The 16,110-nt window shown below is 35.6% G+C and overlaps 1 protein-coding gene across 3 annotated transcripts in view; it reads right to left on the bottom strand.

Moving 5' to 3' along the window:
- LOC126979045 (circadian locomoter output cycles protein kaput) overlaps nt 1–16,110 on the bottom strand; it is a 43,619-nt gene that overhangs the window by 15,111 nt on the left and 12,398 nt on the right. For all 3 annotated transcript variants that reach the window (XM_050828222.1, XM_050828223.1, XM_050828224.1), the window contains exons 5-11: nt 13,884–13,979; nt 10,854–10,908; nt 9,529–9,767; nt 7,548–7,695; nt 6,365–6,551; nt 5,395–5,556; nt 3,027–3,302 (exon numbers count right to left, since the gene is read on the bottom strand). In XM_050828222.1, coding sequence (XP_050684179.1) covers nt 3,027–3,302; nt 5,395–5,556; nt 6,365–6,551; nt 7,548–7,695; nt 9,529–9,767; nt 10,854–10,908; nt 13,884–13,979 — 1,163 coding nt within the window. The remainder of the gene's footprint in view (nt 1–3,026; nt 3,303–5,394; nt 5,557–6,364; nt 6,552–7,547; nt 7,696–9,528; nt 9,768–10,853; nt 10,909–13,883; nt 13,980–16,110) is intronic.

Here is a 16,110-nt window from a genome sequence, read left to right as displayed (position 1 = left end):
TACAAACTTATTTATGCAGTTGGTGTTTGTGTTGCAAGTTTACGCGGCAGTTCTAAGAGTCACCAAGTCTTGAAAGGAAAAAGGTTGGATTATCTACCAAAAAGAAATGAGATGCCAACAAAAACATAACTTGTAAAATAATCCAAGTCTCGCAACTCAGATCCTGTAACGTAAAATGTTGTGAGATCCATATTGTAATACCAAGTCAGTCAATTTATCCCTAATTAGGGATAAGGTCTTAAGGGTCCTGTAATTAGTTATAACGTAATTAGCTAACCTTATAGTGACCATATGTTTTAAATATATTGACTTGGGCATCGCACTAAACAACCTAATTTAATTTATAATGTAATACATATTACACACACTTACATATTACATATACTTGTGAGATACATTGTGTTTTTAATAATATAAACTTAATTTGCATTTTATAGGATTGATTACAGGATGGTACAATACAAATGTGTATAGTATATTATTGAGCTTTATACAAAGCATGTAAATATCAGTGATTGACAATTATTTATATAAATCGGTAATTTAAATATCAATGTCACAATTTAATAATTCATACATTATAGAAAGAAAGAAAGAAAGAAAGAAAGAAAAAGTTTATTCATGACGATAGTACAATAAAACATAAAACAAAATTGAGAAATATTATTTTCTATACGTCACAAAGTGGTCCCAACTCAGCATATTTGCTGGTTATAATAAAAATATAATAGTAATATACAGATGTCAATAGTTTTTTTTTAATTAACTCTTGAAGATTAATCTAGATTTATATTCGGGTAATTTTATTACACGGTCAGGTATTTTATTAAATAATTTAACACACACTCCGTATGCGTTACGTTGAAGCAATTAAGTACGTTGTGGTCTATCCAAAATCAGTCTATAATATAACCATTTCTCGTACCTAATACAGACCGAACACATTATTTTTGTCCTACAAAAGCTGTTTGAAAATGAATTGATGTGCCCCATAATAGCAAACCATATCTAAGATTAGAGGTTACGTAACCATGATATGCTAAAAGAGCTACCTTTTGAAAGAACGTTAAGAAACTTTATCGGCCTTACAAATAAGCATGGTATAAAGTTATACTTGAGAATAAAACTAGAATATGCCACATGAGTAAAAATAGATACAGAGACTAAGTCTTATCCAACCACACGAAACGGTTGCTCTTCTACATTGATTGAGTGTCCACTGGCCGCTTGTTCTTGTTGCGTACGCGAAAAACTGGTTACAACCGGTTGACGATCGCACAGACAGTTGACAAGAGATAGCGCGACACACGTATTGTTTTATTAATTGCAAGCTTGAATTTTTTAACATAGAAAGTGATATTAGAATATTATTATTACATGGTTGATTACTTTACTGTATGAATAAATAATACAACATGAAAAATTAAGATGTATCATATTATGTTGACCATCCCATTGTTTATAACAGGTAAGTAAATATTTGAAAATATTTATATTTGTATAATCTTTTTGTGTATAGGAAGATATTACATCACAGTAAGTTTTTACCATTTTATTAAGTTAGTTATTCTGTAAGTTTAGTTTATCAAGACTCTTTTCCAAGCTTTAATAGCCAATGCAATTACTCAAACATTGAAATGGTACATAGGGCGATATCTCTCGTTGTGAAAAGTCTCTTGGCAAGAAACTTAAAATTGTATGGAGCTGACCAGACTTATCAATACAGAATGACATCGGGTCAAAGTTTTGAAATTAAACATAAGCGTTGTGCTTCGCTCTTACTTCAGGTCTCGAATTCGCTCTGTGTTGCCTGCCAATAGAAATATTTAGCTCACGCCTCGCTTCGCACGCAATCCTTTGGTTTATCCTGGCGTGGCTTTCGATACTATACATTGAAAAATGAAAACGCATCGCTACGCTTTCGGTTCGCTGTCTGTTTGACAATACCTTAGCAGTTAACTACTTCACAAGACTTCTGTATTGTAAGTATGGACCGTCACTCAGTATCGGTGTTGCCGCCACATAGTTCACCAACCGGTCTCTTGGCCTCACTTGTTTTATACGGTGTAATTGTTTAATCGAATGCCAAAAAAATATTCTTATTCTATGGCCTATTATAGTGGCATGTACGCTTCAAATATGTAATATAATTAACTAATCATTATACTACCTCTAGTATTTTTATATATATTCTAATATATGACTAAAACGCACCTAAGAAACTTAGTGTGTTAGCCGACATGACCGTAATTACACATTCGCACAGGTATATTTGTATACATATTATATATCATATTTTGGTAGGCACAAGTCATCTGGATTGAGAGACTCGCAGCAACCTTTTGGCCCGTTTGTTCACTTTTTTTATGTTAATAAGGGATGAGGCGAGCAGGACGTTCAGCTGATAGTAGTTGATACGCCCATTCCAATGCAGTGCCGCTCAGGATTCTTGAAAGACCCAAAAATTCTGAGCGGCACTACAACTGCGCACGTCACCTTGAGACTGAGTCTCGAATTTGACCAGTAATTTCACTAGCTACGGCGCTCTGCAGGCCGAAACACAGAAATGCTTACACATTACTGCTTCACGGCAGAAATAGGTGCCGTTGTGGTACCCACAATCTAGCCGACATCCCGTGCAAAGGAGCTTCCCACTGGTAAACTTCAGTAGAACTTGCTTAAAATACTTTTGACAAATGTAATGAGTTCGAAATTTCTCGCATAACATTAAGACCTTTGGGTAGGGACGATATCGCAACTGGTTGGCGGTACAAAGACTTTTTTTTTACCCCACCTGATGGTGTGTGATCATTTGCATCCCATACTCTTGTAACACCACCACGTTGCCGACCTTATATATTAAAGCGTGTAATAAACGTACATATGAATTCTTAAACTGAAAATACATTGGTACGAGGCGGGCGATGATCAAACCGGGTGGTCCGTGATGAGTGTCAACGGTTCAAACTATTGCGACACCGACCCTTTTTTTAACACTATCAGAAATAGACTAATCTCATCTGTACCTGAGCTTGGTCGGATGTTACCACCACGGGTAATGTTGGTAAAGCCATTGGCACCACCGCTGGCAACACCGTTGGCATCACCGCTGGCATCACCGCTGGGACGCTCACTGTCCTGGCATATGGCGCTGAATCAAGAAATTGGGCCCCCATACCATGTTGAGGTTCTTCAGGCGATTCAATGATCTTTGGTTGCTGCGGGAACATCGATACCCTGTTACCCTGACCAAAGTTAGCCTCTGCTTGAGTATTTTCCATACGAGTTTTCACATCTTTGTTCTGAAATAATAAAAAAATGTACTTTTAGTTTAAGATTCTCAATTGTTACAAGATATTAACTCATCAGCGTCCTACTCGAAGAACTATAGAATGTAAATTTATAAATTAAATAAACACACGGGTAGAACTACTTAACCGTAATCATAAAAAACAAATTAAAAACTAAGATACATAATTCACCTTATATAAAATTTGTTTATCTGAAAATTTCAATTACTTGCTTTCAATTTTAGAATTTTTTTCATTTTAGGTTAAGGTTAGATATAGCGCCACGCCGTATAATATCAAAAGGCTTTTTTTTTATATTCGAAGGGACAAGCGGGCAAGAGGCTGAAAGTATAGAGATGTGCGTTTGACATGAGGGTGTGCTCTAGACTAAACGTGTAGACAAATTATTCCAGAAAGTGGTATAATTTTTTTTAAGAGAAACGCGTGGTTTTGGAATGTTGTAGTTTAGGTGACGGGTAGATGGTTACGTTATGATTGATTAAATAAGCACTATGTAAGTTAAAAAAGAAACTATATTACTACATAGTCTTAAATATACTAAGTATTGCAATAAATACTTGTTTCAGTATGAAAACAACAATATTGTCTTTTGCAAATAACATTTATTAATTTAACAGTGTGTTAGTTTAATACATAAATATAAAATAATTTAAAATATAAAGATTATTCGAAGTGGTCTCCACTGGCAGCAATATAGTCCATTAAATGTTGAATTTATCAATAGAAACACGCACTCTTTCATTCTTCACTGCCGATCGTACAAATTGTTTTAGGGATTACAAATTATCATAGCCTTTAGAACAAGTCGTACTCTCTAAAAACGGACCATAAATCATTATCCATTGGATTAAGATCGGGACTAGATGACGGCCAGTCTTCAGCTCTGATGATGTCCGAAACGTTTCTTTCCAACCAAGACTGCCTGGACCGAGTTTATTACCGGAAGCCGAGTTATGCTGGAAGGACCATTCTTGGTTATGGAACATGGTGTTGTTAAGATGCTTCACCACCTCCTCAAGAACGATATCTTGATACACATGTGCCGATGTTATGATACCTTTTTCACAAAAGTATGGCTCAGTCACTCCTTAATAGCTAATACCCCACTAAAAATCACTGAAGTCGGATAGTGCCCACGTTGCACTCTGTATACTAATTGGGAAGCTTCCTTATAGCTTTGAGCATAAATACAGGTCATTTTGTTTGTTAAAATGTTGCTCAATTAAAAAAAATCTCATCCGTACATAAAATTTCTTTGCGTACCGTTTCAGTAGTTGTTTTGATTTTACCACCCTATTCTTTTTTTAAATTATCAGTTAAGAAATGACCAGTACGTCTCATATGGGCTGCACGTCCTAAGTCCTCTTTTAAATTACGCGATATGGTTCTAGGTGCTATCTTTACCGGGATTAATTGATTTAACAATGCAAGCAGTACTTTCTTATAATGCATTGAAATGTGGCAAAACTTTTGAGTAGCGACGCACAGCAAAAGCAATTGTTGGTAAAAAAAACAAGGCGATGTATGAGTTGACTCGCGTGGAGAGGGTTCCGTACATCGCCAATTTGTTTTTATTCCAATCGCGGAACTTTAACATTGTACTTATTAATATAATTATTTAAAACCGATATTTCGATCCCATTGATATCCTGTGGTCTCACTCTGCAATACAAACGCAACAAAAAGAACCGAATGTATGGACGCCGTTAGTAGTATGTGTCGTGAATTAGGAAATCAAAGGCCAAAAAGAATCAGACGCCACGTGGACAGATTGATGTACTATTAGTGTCAAGTGTCAATGTGTGAAGAGTTTCTCGCCGCCTCCGCAGTTCCGCCATGACCATGCATTCATGCAATTGGATCGAAATATCGGTTATAAATTAATATAATATTATGGCTGGTATATACAATCATTATGACCCCAGATAATTGGGACTCTCAAGAACAGCCTTGCGGTGTTGTGATGGTCCTCCAGGGTTAGGAAGAACTGAAGGGTTAATTTCGATTTATGATATTTGATAAATGACCTGACGTCATCTGCGTCAGGTCCACAGATAATGTAACCCGGTAGTACGATACTTACATCTATAGAGCTGGATCGATTTGAAGACCGGGATTCGGCGGAGACCATGGTATTGTCGTAGCCAGAGTACTGGGTCCTAGACCACGAAGTACTCGCCGTATTGGCTGTGCTAGCCATAGCGCCACTTGCACTGCTCGCTGTCGCTGACTTCACGGAAGCAGGCTACAAGTTGAATCAGTTATATGTCAGCTAGTTACTACTATTTACTATATTATAGTAGATTATATAGGGGATACTGATGCATAAATGAATGAAATGTAAAAAAGAGGAATGTCTGAATTAATAATAAATTATCTTTTATTAATGTTTTAATTATAGTAAGCAAACAAATGATTCTTTATTATTATATTAAATAGTTAAGTTGTTATATGATTTAAAATATGGGCCGGAGGTTGCTTGTCAGTTCTTCTCCCCATATCAAAAACCCTTTACGAACTGAGGAGCTTCATAACGTTAACCAAGTTTTGTTGGAATAAGTTATGTTTTTGCTCTCTATGGTAAATATATATTTCTATACTTCCATAAAAATGTGTAGACTCTGTCAGTAATTTTGATATTAGAATTTTAGTATTATTTCTGTAAGAACTGACATCTTTCAGGCCGTTGGGGCGGTAATAGCCCTCAAAAATAACGACCACGTACCAGAAGATGCAATGTTGATAGGCCCCCCACAAGATTGACCGATGGTCTGGACAAGATCGCCGGAATACGTTGAATGAGAGTTGCGCAGGACCGATCAACGTGGAGATCTTTGGGCTAGGCCTTTGTCCAGCAGTGGGTATCCGCAGGCTGATATGATTGATAGTGGTTATAGAAAATGCCCAAAGAGGGTGCTGACTCAGTCAGAGTGAAATTTATTCCTTGTAGGCCTCCCACTATATTCGGCAGAGTCTATTCTCTCTACTGCTGTAAAGGAACGTTAGATTGTTCCCTACTTCCTGAAAGAAAATAATACTTTAATAAATCTTACCTGTGAAGTGTTGTGCGAGAGAAAGGAATTTCCGTAAGCCTCACTAGCCTCAGACATGAAGGCTGGTGACACAGGAGGTATAGTGTTTTCTGTATTGGCCTTCATCACTGTATGGTTTGTGTCGTTCATGTTTGAAACTTCTGCCTCGCCGCTCTCCTGTTTAGTACACTTCAGTATATCTGAGTAGCTGTAAAATTATATATATTCAAATATATTATACTAGCGGACCCGAGAGACACTATTCTGTCAAAAGAATAAAAATCATTTAGGTATTTGGGAATAATAAAGTCTAAATTAATCGGAAATGTGAAATCAAAGTTAATGCATTTAAAAACTATAAGAGGTAGACATATGCCATCGCGGACTTTTCTGCAGTCCTAGGTATATAATATACACAATTCCACAATACATTATTTTGTCATATGACAGCGTTTTCGTTGAAAGCTCCCAGACGGCTAATTTTTTCGACACCTCTAACAAATATCGTCAATGTATACAAGTATGTATACTAAAACTTAACAAATCTTATACTTAAACCTTCCTCGAGAACCACGCTATCTATTGGTTACATAAACATAAAAATCAGTGCAGTAGTTTATGAATTTATCGCAAACAGACAGACAGATAGACGCAGCTGAGGACTTTGTCTTATAATATGTAGTGATATTTAACGAAAAAGGTTCAAATTATTATCTAAAATTATATTTACAAATTGAAACTGGTGTGTCTCATGAAGATTGTCATCACAGAATATGTAAGGGTAATACTACACAGACGGTTCTTATGCCACGGTTATCTGCACTTGACCTGCATTGGAGATAATATAACATGAAAGTTATATTAATATAGTTACATCCTCGTCGCGGCATGCAGATAGGAGAAAATTTACCGCGAGTGTTTCACCGAACTTTGAATAAAATATTCCGATTCTACCTAAACTATTTTTTAATACTCTGCACTTTGCTTTTTGAAAGCAAACTCAGCACTTTTCACTATTTAAATAATTATATTAAGAGTAACACGAACAAGACAGTAAACATATTGATTTTGATGACAGTTTGCGGTAGAAATCTCTAGAGATTCACGTCGCGGTAGTTCCGTCCGTGTGGTATGGCCCCATCGTTACTGCACTGAAGCTAAGGTGAATTACAATTATTAATAACACAATTTATAAATAAATCACCTGACAACACGATGAGTACACATAACAAATTCAGGTTTCGAATTCCATTGGTGATAGGTGATATAAAAACGAGTTTGCAACCAGATCCATTGTTGTCCCTTAGTCAGAAATCGATAGTAGCACGACGTTAGTTCGCCCTTTTGCATCACTATAACAATTTTAAATCAAACTAAATATTTATTTATATACAAAATTGTTATAAAACAAAATATTTATAAACAATTTTTATTGTTGATTCACTTTGAACTGTTTTTTCACAATAAACTAGAAATAATAATAAATGATTGTAGGCTTAGATTTGATTATAAACATTTCCGTCTTATAAGTAAAATATACGCCCAAACACTGCATTTAGTACTCATCATTCTTAAAAATTCGAGACTGATTGTCACCAATGTTCCCACTAATCTGACATTAAAACGCTAAGTTGACAATGGGTCTCAGTAACACAATAATTGCACTAGTTATGGAGCTGTTCCAACCAAAACACAAATGACGCTTGTACAACCCCCAAAATTCTGAGCGGCACTACAACTGCGCTTGTCACCTTGAGACATAAGATGTTAAGTCTCATTTGCCCAGTAATTTTTACATTACTGCTTCACGGCAGAAATAGGCGCCGTTACCATGGGTACCATACCCATAATCTAACCGGCATCCTGTGCAAAGGAACCTCCCACTAGTATATATTATAAGGCGAGATGATTGGATGAACGCCGGCTGCACGTTCAAAAAAATAAAGTGTGTGTGTCAGCTCCGACGCACGACTGGAGTTTACTCCTCAAGAACGATTATCTTTGAACAGGTACTAAACAAAATCAAGTCCAATGAAGTCGGTTACAAACAGACATAATGCAAAAGGCGTATTAATTAAAAAAATATAGATATTAAAAAAATAAAATAACTTCATAGTTAATAGTGATTTTTCTTATGGTTATGTACCCAATTATTAAAATCTGTAACATGTCGTATTACTCGATAGATCCAGTGTTCGATTTGGAAATACGAAATAGTTTATTAAAGTGACACTAAATGACGTTTAATCTAGTATTATTTGTTTTTAATTAGAACTTAGATGGGGTGTCTGTGGTTCAAAGCCATCTAATAAACTTTAGGAAACTAACGTACATTAGCCACAACACTTCTTATTGCAAAATAAAATAATTTTCAAAACTAACGCTAGGTGGCCGACAGGAAAATACAATGCTAATTGTTGCCTTATTTGTAAGCACACAAAGTCTGTTTTTATTTAAATGAGAAAAACGTTACTATCCCATTTGATGAGTTGATTTTACTCTCCATATTTTTCTCATACCGGGCGCCTTCGATTCTTATGGACTAAACTCCAAAAACTCCAAAGTGTCACGTTTCGCCTGAGCCGAGCGTGCAAGCGAGAGCGTGGAGCAAGCGATTAATACTTACGATCCGCCAAGCATTCGGCTTGCGACGCATCTTGTTCTTTGATTATTAGAAAAAGTAGCATCGGTCGGAGAGTGAAGTAATAATAGCTTATGTTACAATTTTGACTCAACAATTAATATGACGCATTTAAATGAACGGTTTTCTTATGACATTATCATGTAAAATTATCAATTTTTGAAGTTATATTTCTTAAGCTGCGTTGTGATAAATGAGAGTGAAATTTTAAGATGCGCGCGCATCACTGTAACACAAAAGTAACAGGGTGAAGTTAGTTCCTAAAATTTTCTGAAGTTGCGACATTCGTTATTTTTTTTTTTGGTGTCTTCGGCCATTATTAGGATAGACAAAGGGTTCAAGCCCGTACAGCTATATTTGTTATTTAAAAATTTTACAACATTGTTCTTTCTACACACGTAGAATACCATGAGGAATATTGCTTGGCTAGGATTATTGCTTTGTTTGGCCAAAGAATTAAAACTTCTTGCGTGCACACACAACAGTTTTTTTTAAATGTGGCGTTGGCGGGAATATTCATTGGTTGTAAAGCAATATTACTAACATGCTTCGTGGCACGTGACAACTTTGTCCAAGTCATCAAAGTGATAATAGTCATAGCCGGATGTCCCCAGTACTTCAAATGGCAAATATCCAATAATGGGTGGCGCGCGATGATCCAGGAATAAAAATTTCCATTCCAAACTGTGCCTTGAAGTGAATTCACTGCGGCTTGAGTCCACAAGTGACACGTCTCTTATTAACTGCGGAGTGTTGAGTTTTCCAGTACACACGAATAATACTCTGAAAACAGTTTGATGAATATTACAATGTTTAAAATTATATACTATAGTCATGATTCTTCACTGAACATTTGTTACTACAGTTAGTAGCAAAATAGCCCTTCTGCGACCATTCCCAGATATAATAGATCTTTATCTAAGCACGCATTTTTAATATGCAGACCATACATAACAAAATTAAAAATCAAACTCTCTCTAATTTACAATGTTTATTAACATTCAGCTTGTTGTAAGCTCCAGACTTTCGTATGGATTAAAAATATACTAATGAGATTGATTCCTTTACTCTATTTTGTGGAAACTCAAGTTCATTGTTTGGTTAGATTGGCATAAAATAGAGAAATTAAAAAGTAACCTGAGCACACCTTAAAAGGCATAAAAGGCATTTATTTTCTCAAAATTGATTCCTTTAGATTTCTGTATGATGTCATTTTTAATATACTAGACACTACTACGGTTCGGAGATAAATGGTAAAATAAACGCTCTGAGAGAGAAGAAGCGGCGCAAGAAACTCTTTGTGTCAGAAGTCAGAAATCTGGGAATCTTTTATCATGTGATACATTGTAGAAATAACAATCGAAATAATATTTAACACTAGATAGTAACGAAACAAATATTAAATACAAAGAATATTTAATTACACAGGCCTTTTCTAATTTCACTTCATTTTATTATATAATAATAATTTTGCGACCATATGATATGGGTAAAATTTTTTTTAACAAAAGTAAAGACATATATGTCGGAGAATTAGAATATAAAAGTAATATGGCCTGTATGATTATATTCTACTCTGTGTATTGGGCTGAACAGATGGCGAACGTCATCTTTCAAAGTGTGTTTGAAGTTGTCACTGATTATGTAACTGTCGGTGCCGTGATTGAAGTTAGTTATTATTGTCCATCAGTAAAGCGCTCATTGAGAAGTTGCATTCGTCTTCAAGCTAGCGCCCGCCGATATACCAACACCGTGACGCCCGATTTTAAATCCAAATAAATCTCCGAGATATATATATATATATATTAACAATACAATATAGTTACTACTATTAAATCGAATACGAAATACTACACCAAAAAAATTTACCTGGAGTCAGAATCCTGCTGATATAAGTCACCTTCTATTTGTTTCAAATTAGCACCTGTAGATACAAAATTAGACTATAGTACAAACATCGGAAATTGTTTTTATTCAGAATGATAAAATTGGCGCAATATTTACTATCTATGTTAATATCTTATACGTAGAGATAGAGCCTCTTGCTTCCAGACAACCGATGAAAACAGGCCAGGTTAATTACTTTAGTGCGCGTGAAAAGCTATTTCTTTGTTTGTCACTTTGTGTCAGTGTGCGTGCATTGCTCAAAATAGAGGTTAATAGTCAACCTCAATCATTTTAAGACGTTTTCACATCACATACATAATTTAAAATAGAAAAATGTTGTTATTTATTAGAATAAATGACGATTTTAATGAGTTGTATAACTTTCATCATCCTATATTCCGAGATATTATTGCATTTGCACTGAGAGTTTGCCAAATAAAACAACTCAGCCACGCAATGGTGAATGATTTATATTTAGTTATTGCGAGTTTCCAATTATAAAATTTCTGGTAAGATATGTGAATATCTTCACCACTGAATATCGGAGCCAAGTTCAATAAAATATTGTGCTTATGTATGGCATGATTTCATTTTATTCTTTATCAAACTATCTTTATCTAGTGACCAAATCTGTACAATACCATAAAGTGCCTCATCTGTTTTTAGAGTCCGAGCCAAGGTGTTTCATTTTTTTTTATGGAAGAGAAAGACAAACGTGAGTACGGGTATTTTGATGTTAAGTGATAACCGTCGCCCATATTGTCTTGCAACACCAGAGTAATCACAAGAGCGTTGCCAGCCTTTCAGAAAAGTGTCGTGTGTTGATTAAAATTTAAAAAAATATATATTTTCTTATTTCAATAAATTATATACATTCTTTGTTAAAATCTATTTAATGTTACTTGTCAATAAATAATTAACCTCAATTATGAAATATACATCTTTAACTCAGTGGCGGATTAACCACGTAGCAACAGTATCAATCGGTATGGGCCCCACATTATGTAAACCCACTTATGAGCGTAATTTTTGAGAGAAACTTATCAAGATATTGAATTAACTTCATATGACAAGAACGCGAAGCATATCAACTTTTCCTACTATGACAATGTCAGACACTCGGTAACTGACTATTGCCAATACATATCAAGGGCTCGATGTAAGAAATTGCTACGGGCCCCGCGCTTGCTTAATCCGGCACTGCTTTAACCGAACCAAACCGTTGGTGCCGCTACATTCATAATTTTGTGAAATAACTTTATTAAAAGGCTGTTTCCAGGGCGGAAAGAACTGGACGGTACAACAAAATAGTCTAATAAGCGACCGGCTGACAATACGTGGCCGTATTGATTCTGTCATTATAAAAACACAAGTGAAGTGGACATATTAGTAAATAATGCTTAATAAAGCAAGTTTTATTAAATTATTATGTTTGTACATGACATAATTTAAAAGCGTCAGATTGCATAGATAATTTATGTTAATGAACTCGCAATCTATAAGGCACAATCGTGAACCTATAAATGAGCTCACAACAAGACGGCGTATCCATTTTAGTACGTGATAAGATAAGAGATGAAGAAAACACGAAAGTATTATTAAATGTTCTGTTAAATCTTAATGGAGTCAAGATTTGATTTAATCGTTCGACTTCAATAAGTACTATAATTGACGTATTGTTTTTACTAGCTAGAATTAATGAAGAACGATTGACGAAGAAAGTGTATAAGGCCATTGGGAATGAAAAAAAAGGGGAAGACCTAGGCGGCCGTTTCAAGATCAAATCAGGGACGTCTTGGAAAAAGGCCAGGTCAAAAATACCCTAAACCGAAGAGCATGTATGAAAGGAATAATGAAAGTGGACGAAGCGAAATAAGTATGTAAGGATCGTAGCAAGTGGAAAGAAGTGGTCTCTGCCTACCCATACGGGAAAGAGGCGTGATTATATGTATGTATGTATGATTTTATTAATAAACTAGGTGTCCCGACAGACGCTGTTCTGTCTATAGAAACAAAATATGTAAGTATTCGGGACTAATTTAGTCTAAGGCCATCGGAATTGTGTAAATATCGTATTTATGTAAAAAGCTTTTACATGACTACATTATAATTGCCAGTTTTTTAACGTATTAACTTGGATACAGTATGTTATCCTTAAGATATAGACATACCATGCCATCTTGGACTTCTCTGTAGACCTATGTAAGATTCCACCATACATTGTTTTGTTATATCTTAGACGCGGCGGAGGACTTTGTTTTATAATGTGTAGGGATCAACTACGTTCTAAAATCGTTGTACCAGCATACGTTTGAAGCTTATTAAGCGTGGATTCGCTTCTTTTTTTCCTATATATTTAATTTACAAGATTTACATATTAAAATAATAGTAGTTATGCATGTTGTTTTTAGATGACCTGTGGATTTTCCATAACGTGGAACAAATTATTTGCAGCTATTATTAGGCTAGCAGTTTGTTTATATTTTTATGGAAAAGGAGGACAAACGAGCGTACGAGTGACCTGTTGTTAAGTGACTACCGACGCCCACCTTGTACTCTCATGTAATTCCTGCGTTATTGCAAGAATGTTGCCGGCCTTTAAAAGCTGCTTCCACAGTTGAGTCGTGCGGGGAAGAAAGTTACTCGAAAACCGCACTGTGAAGAAACGCCACACATTCAGGTGGTGGGGATATACTAATTTGTGCGATGCTTAAATAAAGCGCAGTATTCTGGGAGTCGATCGCGTTAGAAATACGAAACTGCGCTCCAGAAGTGGCATTGCTGACGTGGAAGTAAAAACCGCCAGGCTAAAGTGGAACTGGGCTGGGCATGTATATCGGAGACCGATGGACACAGCTCGTCACGCATTTTGTGCCTCAGGACGGGCGAAAACGACGACCTGGATGCCCATAATAAGACCTGGTCGAAGCAGGGGGCGTTTGCCCAGCAGTGGGATACGAATGGCTAAAAAATAGAAAAGTTACTATTAAATCCAGTAGTTATAATACTTACGAAAATGCCCATTGAAATGCACCAACTCGTATGTGACTTCATCTCTGAAATCCAGAGTTCCGCGTTGGAGGTGACACTGAAATTTAATTTCGTTATCTGAAAGAAAAACATGCGAATTCATTATTAATAAGTATTATAGCATGATATACCAATCTCTATTCTGAATTATTTGCGAGTAAATATTTGTATGAAAGTGGAAAAAGAGCATACAGGAATGAATCATTCAAAAAGTATTATTATCAATGATCATATAATAAAATATGTAATTATTTAACATTTTATCAACCAAATGTTCGGTAATACGATTGTGCCTTTTATCACAAAACAATTGGTTAGTGGTAAAATTGAATAATACAATTTTTACCAGTACACAATTTTAATAAAACGACGTCCCCAATTTCTGTCGCAAAATAGCGGTGCACTTGTACGATGGTGTTCCTATTTCAAAAGTTTAAACACCGGCGTAATTACTCGCACAACATTAAGTCCCTCACCACGCCTTAGGTCTAACGCGTACTGCGATATCCAAGCAAGCGAATAAAATACCTCGCGAATTCTAGCAACGGCCACCAAACAATAAAGTGGAGAACAATAAAAATGTACGCCCAAATTGAAATCACGTGGCAGCGCGTGAATTGTCTGTCGAAAGATTTCAAAACGGAAACATTTAGGTGCGGACTATTTCGCAAATGTCTTTCGCAATCATTTTTACACAACTGTCACATGTCGCTGAATTTTGCGGGGATAAAAATTCTTAGGCCTTTTGTATGGATTCGCACTTAAGCCACTTTGTCAATGTTACGGGCTCCTCCCATAAAAAAAATTGCGTAGTAGTGGTCCTCACTTTTGTAAGCACGGTGTCGTAACAAAATTGAAAATAAATATATTACCACACTGTGTGTTTCAAAACGTGAGCTGATACTCAATTACAAGCAATATGACTTGTACGTTTAGTATGAAGTTTGAGGTGTAACCGCGAAGTTGCTGTTCGAAATATTCGAACACATTACACTCAAAAACCATTTTCACATTAGATCCATCGATCAGTTAAAAAATAGATAAGTCTTAGTGAAAAAAAAAATGGTTAAACTCCGGGAGAGCCGGCGTGTGAAAACTTGAACTTAATATTCGTTGTGCATTTTTGAATATTTTAAAATGGTTACGGAATAATTTCGCAAATTGCTTTAAATTTTTTCAGCATAAAAGTACTAGCATTTATGTGGTTAAATACAATATTCATTTATTGCGCTATCGTATTCGAAATTGTCAATTTATATTTCATAAAAAGATCAACACTTCTGAACTATTACAATTATTTTACATTCAAAAGTTTATCTCGCATGTCAATTTATATTTCATAAAAAGATCAACACTTCTGAACTATTACAATTATTTTACATTCAAAAGTTTATCTCGCATAAAAAACCACATCCATCCATAATTTCAACGACTATCTTATGAATTTTTGATCAGGTCACGTGTCCTCACGCGAGTTTAACATTTTATAGCCATCCCAAGAAAAGTGCAAAAGCCGACCACTATAAATTATAGGGCTAATATATGCTTAGCATAAAAACAGTTTATCTGTTTGCGCAATCAGCTATACGGATATTTCGGCATCACAGTTCATCATATATAATAGTTACCTATTATAGCAAATAAAAAAAATATCTATATATTTGCTTATGCCAGCGTAAAAAAAACAATACAGCTTATTTTATAGAAGTAGGTGCTCCCACAATGCTGTTATAAAATGTTTACAAACATTACATAAAAAAAACATTTGCTCCCAATGTAATAAAACGTTTTCAAATAAAATATTTGTTACCATTTCTTTGCAAACATATTATATATGCGGAGAGTGCGGGGCCCGTTCTACCATACTCCGCGCCGGGCGGTGTCATGGTTTTTTTTATATGAGAAACGGGCAAGAGGCTCACGGAATGGGGAGTGGTGATGATGTCATTCATGTCATGTTTTCAAATGTCATAAATGTCTGTAAGCATTTTCCATCAGTGTAGGAGCACTCAAAACATTATGGTTACTATTCCTAACATCTGTAAGCAAGTATTAAGGTCGGAACGCATTACAGCGGCGCTGCGCTGCGCGTCGCTTCACGTCGCTCTAGCGACCTACCGTCTACGGTACATATCGCGCTACAACTGCAGTAAGCGGCAGCTAGCGTCATTTCTATAGCACTTCGCGTGCGAGCAACATTACAAGATGA

This window comes from Leptidea sinapis, chromosome Z (assembly GCF_905404315.1).
Source record: "Leptidea sinapis chromosome Z, ilLepSina1.1, whole genome shotgun sequence".
Taxonomy (NCBI): Eukaryota; Metazoa; Arthropoda; class Insecta; order Lepidoptera; family Pieridae; genus Leptidea; species Leptidea sinapis.
This window is presented reverse-complemented; position numbering and strand designations above follow the sequence as displayed.